General features: G+C 38.6%; 1 protein-coding gene across 2 annotated transcripts in view; it reads left to right on the forward strand.

Annotated features, from left to right (window-relative positions):
* The first annotated feature begins 1,060 nt into the window (after positions 1–1,060).
* Positions 1,061–24,976, forward strand: part of LOC136857889 (3'-5' exoribonuclease 1) — a 58,964-nt gene continuing 35,048 nt past the window's right edge. The window contains exons 1-4 of one of the 2 annotated variants that reach the window (XM_067136927.2): positions 1,061–1,243; positions 1,400–1,707; positions 17,037–17,325; positions 20,231–20,314. In XM_067136927.2, coding sequence (XP_066993028.1) covers positions 1,217–1,243; positions 1,400–1,707; positions 17,037–17,325; positions 20,231–20,314 — 708 coding nt within the window. In that variant the 5' untranslated portion in view covers positions 1,061–1,216. Of the gene's footprint in view, positions 1,244–1,399; positions 1,708–12,510; positions 14,965–17,036; positions 17,326–20,230; positions 20,315–24,976 lie in introns of those variants that run through there. The other variant, XM_067136926.2, reaches the window with a different exon arrangement.

Here is a 24,976-nt window from a genome sequence, read left to right on the forward strand (position 1 = left end):
AGTGGAGTGAAATTTTAACTGTGTAGCATTTTATGTATCCCTTTATTATTATTATTTTTATTATTATTATGATGATGATGATTATTATTATTATTATTATTATTATGTTGTTGTTGAAGCAGCATATTACAACAGATCCCTGCTTCATAGGCATAAATAGGTACTACAACCAGTGCCAATTGATATGCAGTTGACCCTACTGTATTGTGAATTTTTATAACTTATGATAAGTGAATATTTCTTGTTATGGTACCTGTTTATCGTTTACCCTGGAGAGTTCATTTTTGTTGCCATCTGTTGGTGGTGTATGGTTCACTTAAGTGTGATACTTGTGTTATTTTCTTTCCATAATGGTCCTGTAGGCTATGTGTCACTCTTTGCATCTTGTGTTGTTGGGCATTGGTTTGAAGCAGGCCTATTTCAGTCAAAAGTATACCGAGCACGGTAAATACAGTATTTTAAAGTTGTTTTTGGAAGTTATGAAGTGTTTATTGTAGATGTCAGTCGCATTAATATTTCAAATTAGGCTACACTTCCTTACGGACAACTTTCAGAGGTTAGCTTTCAGCTATTAATCCCAATATGATGCGGTAATTGGAAAAAATTACTTGTCTCTTACATTATAATAAATAATTAACATTAAACAATTAGTGTTACTCACGGGGATGTAATACTTGCAAAAAAAACGATCATAATGAGGGTGTATCCTATCGTAGCTCTCTTTTGGTTTTAAAGATTTTCGTCGTAATTATGCATTTATGTCCACGGTTTTTATTGTAATTAACGCTTAACCACAACAGCTAAGCAGGGTACATATCATATTCCGATTTCGCCGCCTTTTCGAATGTCACTGTTCGACAATTTCCTTATATCCTCTCGGACTCTGCTTCGAACTACCCCCCAGTCAGCTGATCGAGATGTTGGCTTCAAGCCGCAACATGGACGAGGTGGCGCTAAGCGCACTCTATAGTATTAATGCTCTAAGAAATAAACTAGTTAGTTCATGAACGACCTAACTCTAGTAGGTAAGTTTATTTAGTATATGTTGGTTGCCATGATATTCAACTTCGGTTGGAATCATGCGTAAACCTAAAAGGCGAATTCGAAATAATTCGTGAGGTGTCGCAGATTCATTACGTGACAGCTGTGTTTGTTTTAGTTAAGTGTTATATGGTGTAGTGTAATTTTTTCCAGTGTGTTTGTAATGTAATTAGAAATGGCTGAGAAACAGTCTGTTGATGAGGTAAAGCTTATGTATTTACAATGTTTCCGTTGCCTTAACGTTGCACAAGTGTTTTCGATTCTGAAGTTCGAAGAGTTTCCTTTGAAAACTGTTCGAACTGGTTGGCATTTTTCATTTGTGTAGAAAATACATATTTCTGTATGTGTTTTCCTGTAGGCTGAAAAGGAAAATCTGCCTGCTGATGATGTTAAGAAATCTCCGTTCAGCGATGCAGTCTATAAAGAGCTCGCAAAAATAAATGGAAGAATAAATCAGATGACTAAAGATGCAATTATACGCAAACTGAAGCAATGTAAACTGAGCACTGAGGGATCGCATGAAATTCTAAAGAAACGATTAAAGAACTATTATAAAACAGAGAAGTTGCAGACACATAACCTCTTAGTTGCAAGTAAACTACATCCATATTATGTGATAGTCGATTTTGAAGCAACATGTGAAGAAGTTAACAGTTCTGACTATCCGTAAGTATTAATTTATTTGTCATCATAAGCCCAGACAAAGCTTGTTATAAATAAAAAACATCATACATAACAGGTTATACCAGGCAGCTGACAAAAGGTACTGTACTTCATTTCTTGAAGTGTCATAATGTGAAGACAAGCTAGAATAGTAGTTAATTCATATAGGCCTATTTTATTTTACAGGAAAGTTATTATATTAAAGTTAGAATGTGTAAACTTCATATCAACAGTAAGTCGGCATACGAGGCTGCTTTATTCCATATGGTGTAATCATGTCTTGTGTTATGCAGAGGAAACAAGGGTTCAGAACTTATATATCTGCCTGTTCTATATACCTGTGTTACTCTTGAAGTCCAATTGGTATTTAAATAATAATCATATGGCCTTAGCTATGGTGTGCAGACATTTCAATTTGATGCCATCTGAGTGTCTGCTCATCAATTTCGACGTTCTGTTTTACTCTAGCCCTACTAGATGGCAGACCAAGTAAACCGAAACTCTCTTGGGTGTTTGTGGCTGAGATTTAACGAATTTTGTCAGGTAAACACCAAATGTGTCGCCAGAGATCTTTTACATACCGTTGTTTCTTGTTTCTGCCCTTCAAAAATCCGACTGCCTCTGCCGGGTTTGAACCCGCTATTAGTTACTTCCAACAAACTGTTGCAAACTCTTCTCACCTACTAAGGCACTCTTTCTTTATTGGTCTGCACACATCCTGGCTAGTGGCAAAACCTATTGGTCTATCATGTCAGGTGTGCATAGCATAGCATACAGCCTTTTGGAGAGAATGTGCTCCCATGGAGTGGGCCCACTGTTTTGTGCCCGACCATTGGCCGAACAGCAAAGACACTGCTTAGGAGTTGTTATTGTTTGGTTGGTACCAAAATCTATTTATCTTGAATTCTGGGAGTGATGCCATATTCCATTAATTTCAGCCAATAGCCATGGTACTTGCCACGAGAATTTGGCAAATATTGCTTGCCTTATGATATTAGGTTATAAAAGTAAATTTATTTCTAAGGGCGAGTTGATGGGTTGGCCGGCTCCCGTGGTGTAGAGGTAGCGTGCCTGCCTCTTACCCGGAGGTTCCGGGTTTGGTTCCCGGCCAGGTCAAGGAATTTTACCTGTATCTGAGGGCTGGTTCGAGGTCCACTCAGCCTACATGATTGCAGTTGAGGAGCTATCTGACGGTGAGATGGTGGCCCCAGTGTTCGAAGCCACGAATGAAAACAGGATTTGTCGTGCTGACCACACGGCACCGCATAATCTGCAGGCCTTCATGCTGATCAGTGGTCGCTTGGTAGGCCATGGCCCTTGGGGGCTGTTGCGCCGTGGGGTTTGGTTTTGAGTTGATGGGTCCCTGGCTCTCAAAATGAGTAGGACTTTACCTACAAGTGAACTGACGGATGGTTGGCTTGTGTACCATAACCGTTCATTTATGCTGTAGAGTGCTTACTGGAGTTTTTCTTTACAATTGGCCTATTAGAAGCATGACAAGATATCATAGACATTAGGGAAAACCAATTCATTATAACTTGATTCATTTGAAAGAATGGAAAACTGTAAGTCAGTAAACCTCCACATACTCAAGTAATAGATTTATATATTATTTACGTCTAGGAAACAGATGGAGAACAGTGACTTACCTTGTATGATTTTGTGGATAGAATACACATACCATTAAAAGAAAGGCATGGATACAAAATTTTTGGCTGAAGTATTCATCATTGGAGGGTAGAATAATAATGGTCATTGTTGGCAAGTAGACTCTTTTTGAGGTGAGAGGAGGGGGGAAACAGACAAGAGAATGGAAGAATTGAGCAGTTATCTAATGTTAAGGTGGGTATGATGCGCATAGGTATCACCCAAATATAACTATAAAATTTGTCACAAATGGAACATAATAATTGCTTTTACACATATCAAGTGAAAAATCCCTGGCAAATTAAGAAATACCGCCGTTATTTGAGAAATATGAAAACATACTTAAGGCTTGTAGACAGGACTGGTTTATGTCGTACTACGCTGCTGGTGCCGTCTTTTGTTACTTTCTTCAGGTCCAGGGCTAGCACTGTGGAATGGGAGGGCTATGTCTGTGGATTCTCATTATCTTTGTCCATTCGCTGCTGGTGCCGTCTTTTGTTACTTTCTTCAGGTCCAGGGCTAGCACTGTGGAATGGGAGTGCTATTGTCTGTAGATTCTCATTATCTTTTGCCAGTACAAACAGCAAAATGGAGGTCAAAAGAAAAATAGCATGATCCCTGGACCAATAAATATTTTTATTTCTGTTCGAACGAAAGTAGCTTGATCCCTGGACCAATAAATCACTAGTCCACTGAATTTTTCTTATGTACATTGGCCATACCATTTTGTCGCCTATTAAATATTGCATATCGCGATACAATTCATGAAATGATGTCATTGACAAGTGAAGAATGAAACGAAAGCAAAGAACTTCAGTGAACACAGATATCACACACGAAATTGGGAACATGCATGATCCGGGGTTTTAATTAAAAATATGCTAATCTGATTCAAAATTTCATGCAGAATTCAAAAATGTGATCAGAATGTACAAATAATAACTCCAAACATGATAAAATTCTAAACCAATGTAGGGAACTGTCACGTGACGCAAGTACGCGATCTCATTGGTCTGACGTCATCGTACAGGTTGACCGAATTAGCAGACGAAATAACATAGTGTGCTGTGAGAAGCAGGATACACTTCGCGTATTTCTACTTTATGTTAGTGTCTGGTATGGTTAAATTCGAGGTCTATACATTGGATAATAATCTGAGTGGTATATTTTAGACTTAAAATGAATCCTGCGCAGACAGTGAGGCAAAAACTTGGAAATGGTGTAGAGTTCCGATGTGCAATAGCACATCGCATACCATCCCAAACAAATTGTTTATAAATGTTCCAAAGACGACAAAACTAGGGAGAAACGGATTTTGTCGAGCCGGAGAAATCCTGGTGATATATCGGAAAAGTCTACAGTTTATTTTTTTTGAAGATTTTAACGTAAGATGAATTTGTTTGAATTTTCAAATCACTTTTCCATGTCAGCTGTTCTAGTGGTAAAACTTTAAATTTTAATGTATGATGCTTTATTTAAATGCTTCAATTACATCTTGGAATATGAAAGTAATAAACAGTGCATTAATTAATGCTGATTATTAAAGTATTCTCCAAACTTAACCTATGTTTTGGGTGATTCATGTCAAGATAATAAATCAAAGGGGTTATGAACCATTTTAACAGCTCTAAATCTACCAATTTATCTTGGCATGCGACAGTTATTTATGTCTTTATTGAAGAGCTTAATTTGTAAAGAAATTTAGGCTGTATCTAAATACTCTATAATATAACGAAGAATAGGCGTGTACGTCATGAAAGGAAACAACATGAATTTAACAAATGTACAACTCTACACAAAAACAATGCTTGTCTGTTGGGGTCTTATAAGTTAACAATGTTCAGTTATAATAATTATCATAATATTAATGAAATAAATAACATAATTCCACACAGGTGATGTTGGTATTTAAAATATTATCCAACTTAGCCTAAGTTTTAGGTTATACAAGCCAAGTCAATAAACTGAAGGGTAAAAATACCGGGCGAGTTGGCCGTGCTGTTAGGAGCGCGCAGCTGTGAGCTCGCATCCGGGAGATAGTGGGTATCGAACCCCACTGCCAGCAGCCCTGAAGATGGTTTACCGTGGTTTCCCATTTTCACACCAGGCAAATGCTGAGGCTATACGTAAGGCCACGGCCGCTTCGTGCCCATTTCTAGGCCTTTCCTGTCCCATCGTCGCCATAAGACCTATATGTGACGGTGTGACGTAAAGCAAACAGAAAAAAAGTAAAATTCACAGCACCAAAAGACATTCCTGCATTGAACGACTAAAATGTCACCAGGACACTTTTCTTGCCTGATATGCTCAGCTTGTTAAAAGCCAAATGTAATTAATGATATTGGCTTTACGCCCCGCTAACTACTTCTACGGTTTTCGGAGACGCCATTGTGCAGGAATTTAGTCCTGCAGGAGTTCTTTTACGTGTCAGTAAATCTACCGACACGAGGCTGACGTATTTGAGCACCTTCAACTACCACCGGACTGAACTAGGATCGAACCTGCCAAGTTGGGGTCAGAAGGCCAGCACCTCAACCGTCTGAACCACTCAGCCCGACTTGTGAAAACTAGATGAAGTCATATCTATCTTTATCATGTTTAACTTTTTCCCTCCACAAAGATATTTAATGTTTCTCTTTCATGGGCCTTGGAAGTGGGTAGGCCAGTTATCCCAACCATAAATATATATCTTTTTTTGGGAATGATAGATTATAGCCCTATAGTACTATGATCTTTCTTTATTTCTTTCTTAATCAGTTTATCATTCAGGGTTGGTTTTCTCTCGGACTCCGCGAGAGATTTCACCGCTACTGCTTCGAGGGCAGTGTCCTGGAACGTGAGACTTTGGGTATGGTGATGCAACTGGTGAGGAGGGCCATTACCTCACACAGGCGGCCTCACCTGCTATGCTCAACAGGGGCCTTGTTGGAGGATGGGAGGATAGACAAGGAAGAGGGAAGGAAACGGCCGTGGCCTTAGGTGCCTGGAGGAGAAGTGGGAAAATACGAAAAACCACTTCGAGGATGGCTGAGGTGGGATTCGAAACCCCTCTACTCAGTTGACTTCCTGAGGCTGAGTAGACCCCGTTCCAGCCGTCGTACTATTTGTTTTCTACTTTCATGGCAGAGCCGGGAATCGAAACCGGGCCTCCGGGAGTGGCACACATTAACCACTACACCACAGAGGCGGACTAGTACTATAATGCTACCCATATGTTTATGTTAGTGCTGAAATCCGATTTCTTACTTTACTAATGCTGAAAGCCCGAAAATATAATGTTATTCTTTAATATGAGAATCAGTCTAGTCTAGAAGGAAATGTTGAAAGTGATGTGATATCTATCCAGGTTCGTTGTTATCCTAATACTATGGGTTACAGTACATTGCACGTATATAACAGACGCCACTTACAAACTTGCTTTTTATCTGCGAATCTGCGGCCACAAAAGATACTATTTTTCAAGAATGATGACATCCACACATGGTAGATTGTCTAACTGCTGTTTTGAACCTTTCTTCTGTCATTTCGAAGTTATTCGCGATCATGAATAATAAACAATCGGCTTTCAGCAACGGCTGATGCACAACGGCTGGTAGAGCTGCATGCGGTACTGGATCGTGACGTCACAGCGCGCCGCTTACGTCAGAGGCCGTTTCACTCGCCTTGCGGAAAGGCACTTTTAAATATTTTTTTAATGGTAGAAAACAAGGCAACTTACCACAGTGCAATATGTTTACGTACTATTTCATTGGTGTACTTTTCAAAAAAAAATCTTTGAAAATTATGCATGTTCCCTATTGTTCAAAGTGTAAGACAAAAGATATACGTGTCTCACTGTGAGCGCAACACCAAATGTACTTGTAAAGTGGTAAAGTACGTATACATAATATTCTCCAAAAAACATATATTTCTTAATTTGCCAGGGATTTTTCTCTTGATATGTGTAAAAGCAATTATTATGTTCCATTTGTGACAAATTTTATAGTGATATTTGGGCGATACCAATGCGCACTATACCCGTTAAGGTTGGGTGCTTCCTGCACCTGAGCACCAGTTGATGTCCAACTTTGGAATCTCTAAGGGTGAGAGGGTAACAAGTTTGGGGGTAAATGTTTGACACTACCTGTGAAACATTCATCAAACGTGGTTTGGTAGTGCCTGATGTGAATGAGGACAGGAAGGTCTATACTAGGCATTTTGCAGGTACTGCGGTGGTTGCATATACATTTAGCTACTGTGTGTTGCTAGTTAAGCCAGTGTAGAAAGCTGGGCAGAGTCTGCACTGAAGCTGGTACATGATGGTAGATGAAGTATAGTCATGATGACCTTGTATGGGGTAAAACTTTTTGGTGATGCTCCTGGTAAAAGTGGTGCTAGGTATATGTAAATAACCGAGGAAGTGGCCATGCAGTTTGGATCATGTAGCTATCAGCTTGCATTCGGGAGGTAGTTGGTCCGAACCCCACTGTTGGCAGCCCCTGAAGATGGTTTTTCATGGTATCCCATTTTCACATTAGGCAAATTAAGGCCACGGTCGCTTCCTTCCCATTTCTAGCCCTTTCCTATCCCATAGTCACCATAAGACATCTGTGTCGGTGCTATGTAAAGCAAAATTTAAATAAGTGTGTGTGTGTATATATATATATATATATATATATATATGGCAGGTCTTACAGCGTCTTGTGTTCACAGGGGAAAGAGCGATAAGGGGGTCGATGCTGGTATAGTTCGTAGTGAGTGAGAATGTTTTTGAGGTTAGGTGGGCAGCTGAATGTGACTGTGAGCGTTTTTGGAAATTGGTTCTGGATGAGAGAAGGTAGAATATATGTCCAGCCCTTGTTCCATTTCTCTACAGAGTCAGGTATGAATTGGGATGAATATTCATAGAGTTTTTATGACTGTATGCCCTGCCTGATGTCAACCTTATCAGGGGAGTTAATGAGATGAAATGTATGGCTCAATATTTATGATAAGTTGAAACCCAGTGCTGGCACATAGTTTTCTCCGGCAAATAGCACCAAGGGTCTGCTCAGGGTTTAACATCCCCATCCGCCAGATGAATCACAATCAACAGCGTCATAGACCCTTACTCCATACGAACACTACGGTGAGTGTAAGCATTGAACTTCATTGTTAGGCCCGTATTGATGGATATGACTTACTGTACTTTTCTTACTAAGATCCTTTATTACCAGGCGAGTTGGCCATGCAGTTAGGGGCGCGCGGCTGTGAGCTTGCATCCGGGAGATAGTGGGTTTGAATCCCACTGTCGGCAGCCTTGAAGATGGTGTTCCATGGTTTCCCATTTTCACACCTTAATTAAGGCCATGGCTGCTTCCTTCCAACTGCTAGGCCTTTCCTATCCCATTGTCGCCATAAGAACTATCTGTGTCGGTGTGACATAAAGCAACTAGCAAAAAAAAAAAAAAAAAAAAAAAAAAAAACCAACATTTAACCTAATCAATACACAGCTTTTCATTGAATATTAGCTTACTAGTTTCGGCCAATATGATGGCCATCCTCTGTTATTCACGACAAGATAAGGACATAGTATATTCCAAATATCTTAATAAAAACAAATCAAATGGGGGTTAAATCCCAAGAAGCTAGGACCATAGATGATCGCAAAAACACATAATACAGTATATGCACATTCAAAATGTTTGTTACAATCTGTATCTAATACTTAACACTTGATCAGATAATGCCACTCTAATGGAGTTGGATGCCAGTAAATTAGGGACTATAAATACATACATCACATACATTATCATTATAGACTGTTATGCCTTTCAGCGTTCAGTCTGCAAGCCTCTGTGAATTTACTAAACGTCGCCACAATCCTCGATTTGCAACTAGTGTTGTGGCCTCATTTAGTTCTATACCTCTTATCTTTAAATCGTTAGAAACCGAGTCTAACCATCGTCGTCTTGGTCTACCTCTACTTCTCTTACCCTCCATAGCAGAGTCCATTATTCTCCTAGGTAACCTATCCTCCTCCATTCGCCTCACATGACCCCACCACCGAAGCCGGTTTATGCGTACAGCTTCATCCATCGAGTTCATTCCTAAATGAGCCTTTATCTCCTCATTCCGAGTACCCTCCTGCCATTGTTCCCACCTCTTTGTACCAGCAATCATTCTTGCTACTTTCATGTCTGTTACTTCTAACTATAAATGATCATAAAAACCACACATATAACTTATATATACAGTTGTTTTAAAAAAATCTGTGTTGTCTGTATCCAAAAACTTAACACTTAATTAGATAAAAGGTGCATTAATACCATTGTTTGTTTGGTACTCTAAAAAGAGTAAGTTGTGAGAACATGCATATTAGGAACTACAGTTTTTTTATGCATTTCTCATTAAAGTTAAAATATTTTTGTTTAAAAAATCACAGTTTTGAACTTGAATAGCTTACTATTCTGATTGTTGAAACACATGAAAACATGTTGTCTGTTATATAATTATATGCATGAAAAGGTGGATCGATCTTCTTTAAGTTATAAATGCTGTTATTTTGGCCGAGGGATATTCCGTTGTTTAAGAAAATGAAGTCGCATCCGTCCGTAAGGGCGATAGTGAGGGATTTCTACAAGAAAGAGAAAGAAAAGTAAGACTTGGATCATGATAAATTTGTTTTGAGGTCGAAAATAAACCGGAAAAGCAGCTTACCCTTCAAGGTTCCAGTGGTGCACCTTATAATTATAGCTGTTAGTGTTGTGACAGTAGTAGCTGGCTATGGCATGGTGGAGAAGGGAATAGAGGAGAGGGTAACAGGGGAAGGAAGGGGACATGGCAGGGGAAGCTGGCAATCGGAACTGTTTGGAGTATCATTCGGGTATCGTGTTAAATTTTCTATCATAATATTTGAATACTGTAGGAATTGTTCACACAAGAACATTAGTGTTGTTCACACAAGAACATTAGTGTTGTCAGAAATTTTGTTGATATTCAAAACGGAATTAGTAAACTGATTGAGGGAGATAAAATACTCTTCTAAGTTGTTCAGAAGAGAACCTTTTTGACTAAAATAAAGAATATCTAAATCCTGTTGAATGTTAGAGAAACGGTGATTGAATTCCATAATGTGCAACCCCATAGCAGAGAATCTGTTATGCCTGATAGCATTCGTATGTTCCAAATATCATACACTCCCTGACAAAAAATGGTTAAGCACCCAGAAGGAGTGGCCTATTATTATCCCATTTCGGTATACGTGCATACCATTGATGTGTGAGTAAATTATTAGATTTACAAAGATCTGTAATATGTAGAACGCCCACCAGAGTGCAATCGTGATGGCACCGTCCTGTTGTTGATAAGTTGTTACCAGTCACTTTCTGTGAGTCAGACAGTTAAGCAAGACAGGCAGAGAGGATTACGTACAATATGAAGCACCCGCGATGCCTCGCAGATGCGTTAGAGAGCCTATCCACCAATTGACAGCATTTGACAGAGGCCGCATTGTGGGACTGCATGAGGCTGGTTGGTATTATCATGCAATTGCCAGGCATGTGGGGCATTTAGATATCACAGTGGCCTGATGTTGGACTCATTGGGTACATGAGGTCACCCAGTCACGTCGTGCAGGTTTGGGTCGACCAAGAAACATCACCCAGAGGGAGAACCATCGTATGGTGCGCCAAGCATTGCGGGATCCCAAAACTTCAGCACCTGACATCCGCGAACATGTACTGGAAACTCTACAACATCATGCGAGTTCCCGCACAGTGTCTCAGTGAATCGCATCCGTCGGATTGGGATCCTACCGCTCCATGCGCTGGTTGCCATTGACACTAGAGCACCAACGCCGGCGTTTGGTGTGGTGCCTTGCCCAGGAGGCATGGACAGAGGATGACTGGCGTTGCATCATGTTCAGTGATGAGTCCCGCTTCTCCATAACCTCCGATGACCATCATGTGCGGGTTTGGCGGCATCGAGGGCAGATCCTGCCCATTTTGTGGAAAGACACAAGGGCGTAATACCTGGCATCATGGTGGGGGGAGCCATAGGATATGCGTTCAGGTCACCTCTAATAGTGCTTTGGCAGACTTTGACGGCACAACGATACGTCAGAGACATTGTGCGTCCGCATGTCCTACTCCTCATGGCACAGCACCCTCGGACAATATTCCAGCAAGGTAATGCACGTCCACACACAGCACATGTGTCTATGGGCTGCCCAGAGAATGTTGAGGTCCTCCCATGGCCAGCACGATCCCCGGACCTCTTCATCATTGAACACGTGTGGGATGACATTGGAAGGGGACTCCGTCCCAGTACCAACCTGCGGGATCTGGAGGGACAGCTGCAACAACTGTGGACGAACTTGCCTCAAGAGAGGATTCAAAGGCTGTTTGACACCATTCCATACCGCATGAGGGCATGCATTCCGGCCATGGGGGTTTGCGAAACCCTACTGACCTGGAGCCATCATTCCACCTGTAATTGGCAACGGCCTTGTCTCTTTCATCCCATATTGCAATCAGTTCAATAAAGGCACATGGTCTTTCAGCGTATGTAGTTACATTCACTTTCAACCACTCCTTCTGGATGCTTAACTGTTTTTTGTCCGGCAGTGTATATTGAAGCTTCTTCCGGTTTGACCTACATATATTGAACGGCAAGCAGGGCATTTCAGTCTGTATACGCCTGAACACACAAATTTGTTAACTGGATTTAACAAGCCATAGTTTTAAAGTTGACGAGAATTGTTATTCGAGATTCTCACTGCTACTCTAATACACTTTTTTAAGGGAGTAGTTATGTAATGAATAGGGCCCGGATTCATGTGCACTAAAAACTCCAAAAATATGCATTGCATGCACATTTGCACTAAAAATGTTGAAAATATGCATGGAAATATTCACTAAAAATAAAACAAAATACACTTACCAAGCGCATTATTTAATTTCAACTCAGTGTTAAATTGATAAACATGTTTCATTCCTTGCAGAATGATGCATGGCAGTAGGTTATGTACAGTTTTTTTTTTTTTTTTTTTTTTTCAATGTTTTCAGGGATCAATGACTTTCTGTTGTTGGACAGAATTAATTTATACGCTGAAAATGATGTGTCGACGGACGTAACTGGGCAATACTTGTACACTGGCACTGGCTGCTCTGAACATTCTTCTGGCAAAGACTACCTGATTCCACTTATGTAGTTGCTTATGGATGGAATCTTCTTCACTCCTGGGTTTGAGTTTAACACTGCACTGAGTTTCCTTTTAAAATTTTCTCCAGTTCTGTTCTTTCGATCTGAGTTGTGAAGTTGTTTTCGAATGCTGTTCTGTTTGAAATTTTTTATTGCATTTTACTGTACACTCTTGTTGCACACTTGACAGTACATTACATCACCGTCACTTGCTTATTCACTATTGCCTGATATCTACAGTGTAATTAAGAAAGACCTAGAGCTCTTATCTTTAGCCTTTTTTACATTTTAATTTGGTAAAAACACTGCAATATACAAAGAGCAAATTAACAGATGAACGCACTTGTTTGAGCAAACCTTGGGTGGCTACTGTAAGGAGGAAGGAATGTCAGAAAGAAGGAAATAGCTGTGGTGAAAAGGATCATTATCCGTATACCTGCTTGTATGGCAACATTGAAAGCATTTTCCTTGATCAGGGAAGGCTTCTCGAGTTGTCAAGGGATGTACAACATATAAAGTTCATTAGATTTTCATTCCATTCAGAAATCTTAGATAACACTAGCCAACATGATTTTGCGGTAACATAGAAAATATGTAATTCTTATGGAAATCACTGCCCTGATTCCGAAAATGCTATTTTTTTCCTATCACGTTTAGTTTTGATGCAGTTCGGTGTTTTAGTGTCTGCACGAATTCGTAAGATGTAATGTTGAGAGATGTTCTCGCGCAACTTTTTTTAGAATACAATTATGTGATTTGATTTGTTATTGTTTCCATTTTATTATAGGTTTATTGTCTAAATTTTCATTTTGTAGTTGGGGATTTCCTGGTAAATTCATAACAAACTTCCCCAGATCGCAATAGACCGCGAGGTATGTAGGATTGAAGATGAAGACAGTTGAGAGTTTGTCTTTCATCTTAGACCACTTGAATAAACAGACGTATTAATAGCCCCAGCCCTTATGCAATGTTTTTGATGGACTGATGAAGCAGTTTCCCTTCAAAGATAACAGTCTGAAAGTATTATACTCAAGAAGATAAACTTGTATTTTGTACGGATGTTTCAAATCTTCTACGTCGATTGGGAGAGAAAGAGTATGATCCTAGTAACTGGCGTGTTTTTATTGACTCTTCCAAAATAAGTTTAAAGGCTGTTTTGCTTCATGATACAAATGTTCTGGCATCCGTCCACTTGCACACTCCACAAAAATGTCTGAAACATACGAGACCTTAAAGTTGGTGCTTGAAAAAATTAAATATCATGAACATGGGTGGCAAATTTGCGGTGATTTGAAGATCATTGGATTGTTGCTGGGACAACAAAAAGGCTATACAAAATTTCCCTGTTTCCTATGCAATTGGGATAGCAGGGCACGGGATAAACATTGGGATACAGTGAATTGGACAGAAAGGAAACAACTACAACCAGAATCCAAAAATGTCTTGAATGTAAGTCATATTGACCGTGAAAAAATTCTACTTCCACCCTTGCACATCAAATTTGGATTGATGAAACTATACGTCGAGGCATTAGATAAAAGTAGCCTATGCTTCCAGAGAGAGAGAGAGAGAGTGTGTGAGAGGAATTTGACCGCTAATCATGTTACTAGTGACAACTCACGAATTTCTTGGACCAATATTGAATATACCTACTGTAACACTTACAAGGTCGAATTAATCCTCACTTTCATTAGCGAACAGTTCTGAGGACATAGCGTACTCGCAGTAGAAGCTACCGGAGTTGAACTTTGGTTTCTATGACGGATAGTACTGGCAACGGGTTGAGGTAAATATGCCATGACTGCCTTGACCAGGCAGTCCTTTTAAGTGTATGTAAGGACCGCTAAAGTTAGTAGCTGAGTTTCCTGTCGTATTCATTATCATAACTAGGGCTCGGATCGATATGCTCGATAAAATCTCCAGATATGCTCGATAAATTTTATCCACTAAATTTTCCTCGTTATTATATGCAAAAATCAAAGAAGGCGTATTTGATGGACCACAGATTCGTAAACAGATGAAGGATAAAATTTTCACAGACACAATGACCAAAATTGAGAAAGAGGCATGGAACGTATTCAAAGATGTAGTGACTAAATTCCTTGGCAACATTAAGGACCCTCAATACAAAGAAATTGTAAGGAAAATGTTGGTAAAGTTTAAGGAACTCGGTTGTAATATGAGCCTTAAGCTTCATTTCTTAGCTTCGCATATGGATTATTTCCCTCAAAATTTAGGAGATGTCAGTGAAGAACAAGGTGAAAGGTTTCACCAGGATCTCAAAGATGCAGAACGACGCTATCAGGGACGTTGGGATGTGAATATGATGGCCGATTACTGTTGGTCGATTGCACGAGACGACCCTTCTAGAGATCATTCAAGAACTTCAAAAACCGGAAATTCCACGGAAAACGGGAAAAGACGGAGGTGTGAATCTAACCTGCACATAATGTAAGTAACAAAACTATGTATGTTTAACCATGTAATTTTTATTCAAGGTACGGTTATATTAATTTAAAAGCAACTGTACGGTCGAAACTAAATAGGCGCTTTATGTTTCAGTTTCACGAATTTCAATATACATTAAAAATATAATACATGCTATCTACTTGCTTACAAAGCAGCATTTGTGTGTATTCAATGCATGCAAAATATGATTACGTTTTGCAAGCTGAAATTTACATTAGGCCTAATACATCAAATTTAATCAATACTAAGTATCAACAATTTTACATAAGAACAAAATATTTTGTAAAATTGCCACCAAACCAGACGTGATTCGCCAAAACTAATTTCTTTCTCGAATTCTGCGTTAAGAAATTCATAAAACCCACCTAGTTTCATTTTTACCCTCACAAAAAACGTTTTATTTTGCAGGCTAGTGTAATCGATCACACATAAGAGAAAAATATATCTGTATATGCACTAACGTTCCAAATATGCATTTGCATATGCATTTTTAAATAATCTGGACCCTAGTGATGATTGCTATTGCTGTTGTAGGTAAAAATAGCGTACTTTTACTGTGGTTTTGATTCTCTGGGTAAATTTGATTTAGGTTTATATTTGATTTTGTTTATAAGTCTATTTATAAATTGAAGGCTAAAGCTGTTGTTCAAGGCTATTTGACGAATAACACTTAATTCTTCTTTATGATCAGACTGAGAAATGGGACATTAAAAGCTCTGTTTATCATACTATGGTATGAGGCTTCTTCGTGGTAGTTCGGGTGTGCAGAGTCTGCCCTGATGGTGGTGGAAGTTTGAGTAGGTTTTCTGAAGATTTTAAATGTTAGATGCTCATCTTTTTTGGTTATGGTTAGATCAAGATAGTTAATGGACTTGTTATTCTCCTTTTCTGATGTAAACTTAATGTAAGGGTAGATAGTTAATGGACTTGTTATTCTCCTTTTCTGATGTAAACTTAATGTAAGGGTCTATGTATTTGTAATGTTGTTTCACTGTTTGTTGACCATTCATCCATCACTGTGAGGACATCATCTGCGTACCTCAGCCAGCATTCAATATCATTTGTGTTTCCAGTGCTAGTATGTTCAAGGTGATAGATGTTTGACAAGCATCCATGTTATGTACATTACACTAAAATGTGTAATAAAACTCTCACAAAATGAATAAAAATGGCTTTCACTGTCACGGACTTCTCTGGAACTCTTGGTATCATGGGAAATTAACTCTCTTCCCGATTCACTCAACACCACCCGGTTGTCTAGATTTGCCGTCCGCTTGAATAAGTTGCAGTCCAAAGTACGCAGAACCGAGGAGGCTGTGTTTCAACATTGTATTTATAATAATATTACAGACAGCTTTCACATAAATGGAAATGAAATTCTTTTATTCATGTTGGGAACTTAGGCGTGTGAATACAATGAAAGTACACGCATTCTAAAAACTTGTTTTCAAACTATTAGAACTATCCATTTTTGCCTCCCGGGTCCATAAGGTCCATGCCTAAAAACAGCTCTGCCTGTGAGCTACTACGAGGCTTGATGTGCAGTGCACTGTTCCCACCCTATACAATACCAGCTCCTTCATTTATGTGCTCGTTAAATGCCAATGGACCAAAATCTGTACCTCTATTACTCACCTTGTACTGTCAATGTGAACTTGACCTTATTTTGTGTGTCCTGTATGGCACACTCAGAGGATGCAGTTCGGCTCATATTGTGATGTGTATAACTTCTTTGTATGAAAATAAAACAGTACCGGGCTAAATGGACACTGTTCCTAGAGATATCGTTGCTGCCGGGACAAAACCTCCTACGTGAAATATTTTAGCTTAGAACTTTGGCGGGTAACGTTCTGTCATCTAAGGTCCAGTATTGTGTGAATATATTCAAGGCATTCTCGTTTTTCATAATGTATGTGTTGCGGGTCAGTATATCTACAAAAATATTATCACATAGGAGGTTTTGTCCCGGCAACGATGATATGTAATTATTTCTTTGCTGGTGGTTATGTTGAAAAGTGATCATAACATTCTTTGCTTTAACTCTTATTTTTCAGCCATGAAATAATTGAATTTCCTGCAGTGCTTGTCAGTACAGAGAAACTGGAGATTGTCGACCATTTCCAAGCATATTGCAAGCCTATTGTAAATCCCAAACTGTCGGATTTCTGTGTTGAATTGACTGGTATTACCCAAGAGAAGGTGGATAATTCACAACCCTTTGACGAAGTGCTGGAAAGTTTCGAAGCCTGGCTTAAAAAGCATAAACTTGGTTCCAAATTTAAATATGGTGTAGTTACAGATGGTCCGTGGGACATGGGACGTTTTCTCTATGGCCAGTGTAAGGTAAATGATAGAATTGAGTTATATTGTTTAATACTATCCTTTGTTTTAAGCTATGTGAAATAGAATAAATAGCCAGGCTGAGTGGCTCAGATGGTTGAGGTGCTGGCCTTCTGACCACAACTTGGCAGGTTAGATCCTGGCTCAGTCCGTTGGTATTTGAAAGTGCTGAAATATGTCAACTTCGTATCTGTAGATTTATTGGCATGTAAAAGACTAAATTCTGGCACCTCGGCATCTCCAGAAACTGTAAAACTAGTTAGTGGGACGTAAGGCCAATAATATTATTATTATTATTATTATTATTATTATTATTATTATTATTATTATTATTATTATTATTATAGAATAAACAGTGTACAGTTCTGAGTTCTGTTCAGTGTCCTGGAGATTCAGATCGCAAGGCAGAATGAACCTCAGCTTTCCCTTCCTACTTTCCTTCTTAATCTCTAGATAAGGTATTTTTTCACAAATATGAGTGTCTAACTGGTTATGACACAAGCCTCTTAGTGATAATCCATTGGTCTAGACAGACCTGGTTCATAGTGACATTCCATTGGTCTCAATCGTCAGGGGTGTGTAATAAAGAGCCTACCGGACTATTGAGAGAGAGAAAGAGAGAGGAGGGGTTTGTGTGGATCCTTGGCCAGTTCATTTGTCACAGTTGGCTATCACACCTGTCTGTTGAATTCTGGGAACAGGACCTTTTTTATTGTGAATTTTAGCCATTGTCGGTTTGACTATTTGTGCAGATGGAATGCAAAAATCGCATGTTTTATCTTCATGAATAATTAAATCTCTTACCAGCCACTAGCTGTTGTCAGGTGGTGAAATGATGACGTTTGTGTGTGTCATCTCTGAAATATACAGTTGCTGTTAAGTTTAATGTAGTTTTTACATTTTCATTTTCAGTTTTATCATTGAGCATGTGTTGAGGATCTATCAGTTGATGTCTATAAATGTCTTTTGGATGTGTGTGTAACATGGTGAGAGAATTTTGTATATGTGATACTTCAGCTTGATGAGTTACAGTAGTAGTTTAAACATATGTCAGTTATGCTACCACCATGCTCGATAGCTGCAGTCGCTTAAGTGCGGCCAGTATCCAGTATTTGGGAGATAGTGGGTTCGAACCCCATTGTCTGCAGCCCTGAAGATGGTTTTTTGTGGTTTCTCATTTTCAAATGCTGGGGCTGTACCTTAATTAAGGCCACAATTCCCACTCCTAGCCCTTTCCCATCGTCGCCATAAGACCTATCTGTGTCGGTGCAATGTAAAACAACTTGTAAAAAAAAAGTTATGCTACCAAATCTTGACAAGATGCCTCTTAGTGATAATCCATTGGTCTAGACAGACCTGGCTCATAGCGACATTGCATTGGTCCCAATTGTCAAGGACGTGTAATAAAGAGCCTACCCGACTATTGAGAGAGAGAGAGAGAGAGAGAGAGGGGGGGGGAGGAGTTGTGTGGATTCTTGGCCAATAAATTTGTCACTGTTGACTATTGCACCTGTCTGTATTGGATTCTGGGAGCAGGACTTTTTTAATTATGAATTTCAGCCATTGTCGGTGTGACTATTTGTGTGGATGGAATGCAAAAATTGCATGTTTTATATTTATGAATAATAAAATCTCAATGCAAAAATTGCATGTTTTATCTTTATGAATAATAAAGTCTCTTACCAGTCACTAGCCGTTGTCAGGTGGTGAAATGATCACATTTAATTATTGCTCTATTGATACACATTTGTTTCCAAAGTATAGGGGCTATGTTCACTATGAATTTATAATATCTATATTGGGTCAGTTATGTGTGTGTCATCTCTGAAATATACAGTTACAAAGTTTGATGTTGTTTTTACATACTCATTTGCAGTTTTATCATTGAGCATTTGTTGAGGATCTATCAGTTGATGTCTATACATTTCTTCTGGATGTGTATGTAATATGGTGAGAGAATTTTGTAATTGTGATACTTCATGTTCTGAGGTGTCGTGTAGATATGCAGCAACTGCTGATTTTTCATGCTTACGTAGCCAGGTGTTCTTGAAATCTGATGTCAAATTTTCTTCCAGTTGGTCCAGTGTAAAAATATTCAGTTTTTATGGGTGATTTTATGTACACCAGTCTGCTTGAATTTATGTGGTGTATGGCTGAGTGTGGTTGAATCTGACACAGGTTATTTATGTAGAATCTGATGAATATTTTGTGTTTCTTAAGGGCTCTGGCTATTTGGTATGATACTTTTCCAACGAATGATATGCTGTGGTACCATACTGTAAGTCTTGTTTTTTGCTGTTCATTTTCTTGTATTGATTTTCCTGATGTTTTCTTGATATTCCTGAACTTTTTATCTATCATATGTGGATTGTATCCATTTTTTGTGGCCATTTGGTTTCTGAGTTTAATTTCTATAGTCCTACATGAATCATAGCTTGAAATGTTGCCATTTTTTTGTGAGGTTGGGGGATATGAGGAGTTAATGTATGGTTGTATTGGTTGCTGTTGCTTTCTTGTAATTGTTGAATTTGTGTGTTCAATTTGTGATTGTGATGGTAAATAAAGTTCAATGAAAAAAGTTGTGACTGGTAATAGATTTAATTATTCATAAAGTAATTCACAGTAATGGACCAGGCCTACATAAAGCATGGTTTTGTTTAAACTCATGTTTGTTATTTTGCTATAAAAGTAAATATATTTCTGTAGGCGGGTTGTTAGGCCCAGGCCTGGGCAATGAACACATTTCTCCCACAATTAATTTGAGATGAGATTTATGTGATTTTCCTTTCAAAATGTTAATTATGCTGCAGTTCATTTAGTACAGTGTTACCCTATTTTTGGGGTGCTGCATTTTATTTGCTAATAGTGTTGAACATTCATCAAATATTTATTGGCTCTTCAATTTCAGATATCAGGTGTACCATACCCAAGATTTGGTAACAAGTGGATCAATATCCGGAAGATATTCAGTAGTTTCTACAAAAGCAAAAGGGTAGGTGAAGCAATAAATTAGAGCTGTACAGTTTGTTATTTATGTATCTGTAAAATAACATTGTTGAAACTGAATACATATTTTGAATAACTATAAAGCACAAGATCTACAGCTGTTTTCTGTGTGCTTTGGCATTGTAGGCATACACTAACCTTGCTTCATTGATTTTTATCCAGTAGTGTTCACAGGATGAATTAATATCAAAACATTGCTTGTTAGTATCTGAAATCTTTCCCCCCCCCACACACACACACAATATTAAGCTTACACAGCCACATTGGGCTTGAAATAGACTTTGATCTTTTTATGTTGTATTGAGTACGTTCTGTGCTTACATCTTGGCATATATTCAACACAACCTAATAAGTTGAAACTCTTTCAAGTTTTTGCAAATGTATGTTATTGCAGATAAAGATTTTCTGTTCACAGATACCTAGAAGGTATTTTCGGAAAAGGAAATGAATGAAATTGTTACTGTTGCCGAAACAAATAACAGTATCGATGAACATATGTATACGTTGGATCCAGAACAGTTCTATCGTCAGTCGGAATGCCCCTGAAGATGCATGCTAGGAAAATAAGGGGAATTTCTCATTGCTTTCCCCACTGAATTGGAGTGTTTGCCAAACTCACTGAAATATTTACATCGGTAACTGTACTAAGTATACTTGCACACTCTTCATCACAGAGATTAGCTGCATAAGAAATTATTTTACTAGTATAACTCGGACTTCAGTTACTACGTTTACATGCAGGATTCAGATCGATCTGAGTACACTTCCCGTATTGAAAACGCCATGTAAACGGGGACTCAGTTAGGATTGAGTCTCAAGGTCGATACGGTAAAATCTGGGATCGTATCATACTCGGTTCGAATTGAGTTCCATGTAAACGTGGATCATACTGAGATCGTATTGAAAATGACTGCGCACGCACTCCATGTTTATTTGGTCAAAAATTATGTTCAAATCGATTCTGTGCCTTCGACTGACAATTTCTTTTTTTTTTAGGGCGCGTGCACTTGTGATACTTGTTGTCAAAAGCAGAGGTTAGTGACCAACAGAGTTTCAGAGTTTCGTGAACGCTAAAAGTGAAGAAAAAGTTAATTTTCATTCAAGTGCTCATTATTATTATTCCCTTCTGATCTTTATTTAATAACATCGTTCAAAAATGTCCATCAGCCGAAATGTGTGGTCGACTGAAGAAGTCCAGGTTATGCTGGAGATTTTCAAGGAAAAGGAAATCCATAAACTTTTCAATGGTAAGAGGTTTAAGAACACTGAAATATATAAGTTGGTGCAGCAAGAAATGGAAAAGCGAGGCTACAGTACAAAAAATGCTGAACAGATAAAAAACAAGTGGAAAAGTTTGAAGTCCAGCTTATAACTGCTGCTTGAAACATAGAAGTAAAAGTGGTGTGGGCAGGACGGAATGTGAATCTTTTCACATTCTGGATGAAATTTTAGGGTGCCGTCCATGTGCTTCTCTGGAGGAGTTGGATACTGCAGACACTGCAGATCACAGTTTAGGCCTCTTGCAAGAAGAGTGTCCGCAGCCTGTGGAGGTTGAGGTACATCCATCTGTTAGTCCAGACGAGTTGAATATATTAATTCGCTCTCCTGAAAGCAGCATGTCATCAACACCATCACGTGAGATGTGTGAAGATAGGCCTCGCCGCCCTTTGAAAAGGAAGGCAAAGGACTCTGGAAGTAACATTGATGAGTTCATAAAGAAGCAACATGAACTCATGAATGAATTCTTCAAGAAACAGGAAGAAAGAGAAGCAGCTGCTACCAAAAGAAGAGCTCCAAACTATTCTTTCTGCTTTCACCTCTGCAATAAGTTCAATTGCTTCCATGCCACCACATTACCCCTACCCCTACGCTCTCTTTTCACAACTGGCTGCCCACTTCAGTTTCGCAGACCAACAACCTGGCCCCTCTACATCAAGAACACCTCATTTTCCAGACCATCATCCAGGCCCCTCCATATCACAAACTCCTCATGATGACAAGGAAGCAACAGACTGTGAGAACATAAAATCTGACAGTGTATGAGAACATTTCATATTTTCTGAAAATACAGTAATGAAAACAGTTTTGTACTGGTATTGGTTGAAAGGAAATTTATTCAATGCTTTCTGTTTTAATCCATTGTAATTTATCTATTGGCTTCATTAAATATTATAATTAGACTATACATTTTAATCTTCAATTTTTCTTCAGAAGTAAAGAATTAAACAAGTTAGTTACAGCATAAATTATATTACAGTAAAAGGTATATACACCAGTCTTTGTCACTGTACCAATAATTGACATTTTTTAGTATTTTGAGCTATAGTAAGCATAGTCTCCATGGCCACATTGAATTCAAGGGAAATTTCAAGTTTCATTCTTTCTGAAGTCAGCTGCAATGATGTATGTATTCATTTTAATGTTGGAGGGTAAATTGTCATAGTGAAGGTACATCAAGAGTAGTATTCTGCATACCAGTACATCTAAAGGAAAAAGTTAAGGTAAGCACTTCTATTAAATAGCTTTACTGACAAAATCACAATGAATCACTGAGAAGTTCAAAATTGTTAGTGCATCAGAAGGTTACATTAATACCATGATCAAAATTGAACATCTAAACCACTGTAAGCTTCTTGAGGGGGATGCCAATTAATGGGTCATTCATGTTACTGTGTTCGTCTTTGACGTGCCCCATCAGTCACTGGGGTGTTACTTTTTAAAGGATATAGACATAATAATGTACAGAAATGCCTTTTAATTGTATTTTATCTAAACCTGAAAATACATTTCAGTGTTATTTCTCTCCAGTCTTAGACACCATGTCAATGATTGGCTCAGGCAGCTGTCAGTTATTAGTACCATTGCCATTGATGCTTTCACAGCCCATACTTGTAGACATGATACTGTATAGGCTTTTGAGCTTATGCCGTGTCAAGAAAGTAAGGTGAAATTCTTCACGTTTTGCAGAGAACCGTGCTCTGTGTCACCAGAAGAAAATCTCGACTGTCTGCAGCTGACTTCAGAAGCCTTTCTCATGGACAGTCGAGATTTTCTTCTGATGATGCAGAGCACAGTTCTCTGTGAAACGTAAAGAAATTCACCTTATTCTCTTGACACGGCATAAACACAATAGCCTATACAGTATCATGTCTATTAGTACCATTGTTTGAAATTACAGACATGGAGCCTGAACTTAATTTCTCAGCCTGTCTAATGGCACGGGCTGTTGAACGAGTGAAAGCAGGCATGCCAGTAACAGCAGCAGCCAAACAATTCAATGTTTCTTGAAAACACTTATCTGTACAACATCTGGTAAGAGCCCAGAAGCATGCAGAATCATCATTCTAACTGCTGAAGAAAAAGTAGTTATCGTGAAGGGTTGTTGTCAACTGCCAGGTTACAGTATCTGGTCACGAAAGAACAACTTCCAGGGCAGTATAGAACATCTGATTAAAGAACTGAAGAGATCTAACCCTTTTACCAATGGCAGGCCAGGCTGAAAGTGGTGTTCTTCCTTTCTCAAAACACACCCTGAAACTAAGAGAAGACAAAATCTCACTGCTTCAAAGGGAAATGTCACAAGTAAAGGTTTATTCAACTGAGAATAATCTCCTTCACATAACAAATGATCAGACATGTATATTTAATTCCAATGAGAATGCTTTTGTTTTCTACAACCCAAAGGAGACAGAGTTATCACTGTATTAGTTCTCATATTTTGTTTCACTGTTCGTTTACAGGTAGGCCTACCTCATGATTTGTTTAAAATTGCTAGTTAGGCTATAAACAACATTTGATTATATCGGAACATCTGCTGATCTTATTTTATGTTTTTTTGTTTGTTTGTTTATTTATTTGGTTGTAAATTAACCATTTTATGAATCATTAATTTTACTAACATTCAGAATGACCAACAGTTATGAACCATGTTATTCTTCTTATATTTAACATATATTATACTAGTGCCAATTACTGGTGCAGCAGAAGTCAATTAAAGGAACATGTGAGAAGATGAACTGTCAATTACTGGTTCTTTGAGATAGGTTTTAAAACAGCATGTCATTACCTAATGTACATTTAAAAAAAAAATGCATAGAAATTCAGTATGACTTACCACACTTTTATAGAATGTTGCTGTTTGTACGCAATAACCAACAAATACATTTTTTAAACTAAGTTTAGCAAAACAGTGGACTTCCACAACTCCAAAGCTTCGTGTTACCAAACCAATTTGCTCTTCCTGAATTTGATTTAGGCCTTGATAATATTGATTTGATTAAAAATAAAGTTTAAAAACGTAAATTTAGCAAGCCCCCAGCTTGCGGCCCTTAGGACTCTAGTATCCCGCGTGAGATCTCCATTGGTTCTACTTTTGAATCGGTCTGGATTGGTTAGGGTAGGTTAGTGACAAAGCCATTGGTCTGGATCGAGCAAAGGGGGTCTGGGGGCGTAAGCCTAGGCCTCTAGTGTCCCGCATGACACCTCCATTGGACTTGTGTATTTCTTGTGCACAGGTTGATAACGGAATTCATTTTACTTCATTGCTGAGAGTGACATCATATCCCATTGTGTCTCACTCAGTGGAAATGCTGGTACGTAGTTAGGCAATGGACTATGGCGCGCGATGAATTGTATTAGGTTATAAAAG

Source organism: Anabrus simplex, chromosome 1 (assembly GCF_040414725.1).
Source record: "Anabrus simplex isolate iqAnaSimp1 chromosome 1, ASM4041472v1, whole genome shotgun sequence".
Taxonomy (NCBI): Eukaryota; Metazoa; Arthropoda; class Insecta; order Orthoptera; family Tettigoniidae; genus Anabrus; species Anabrus simplex.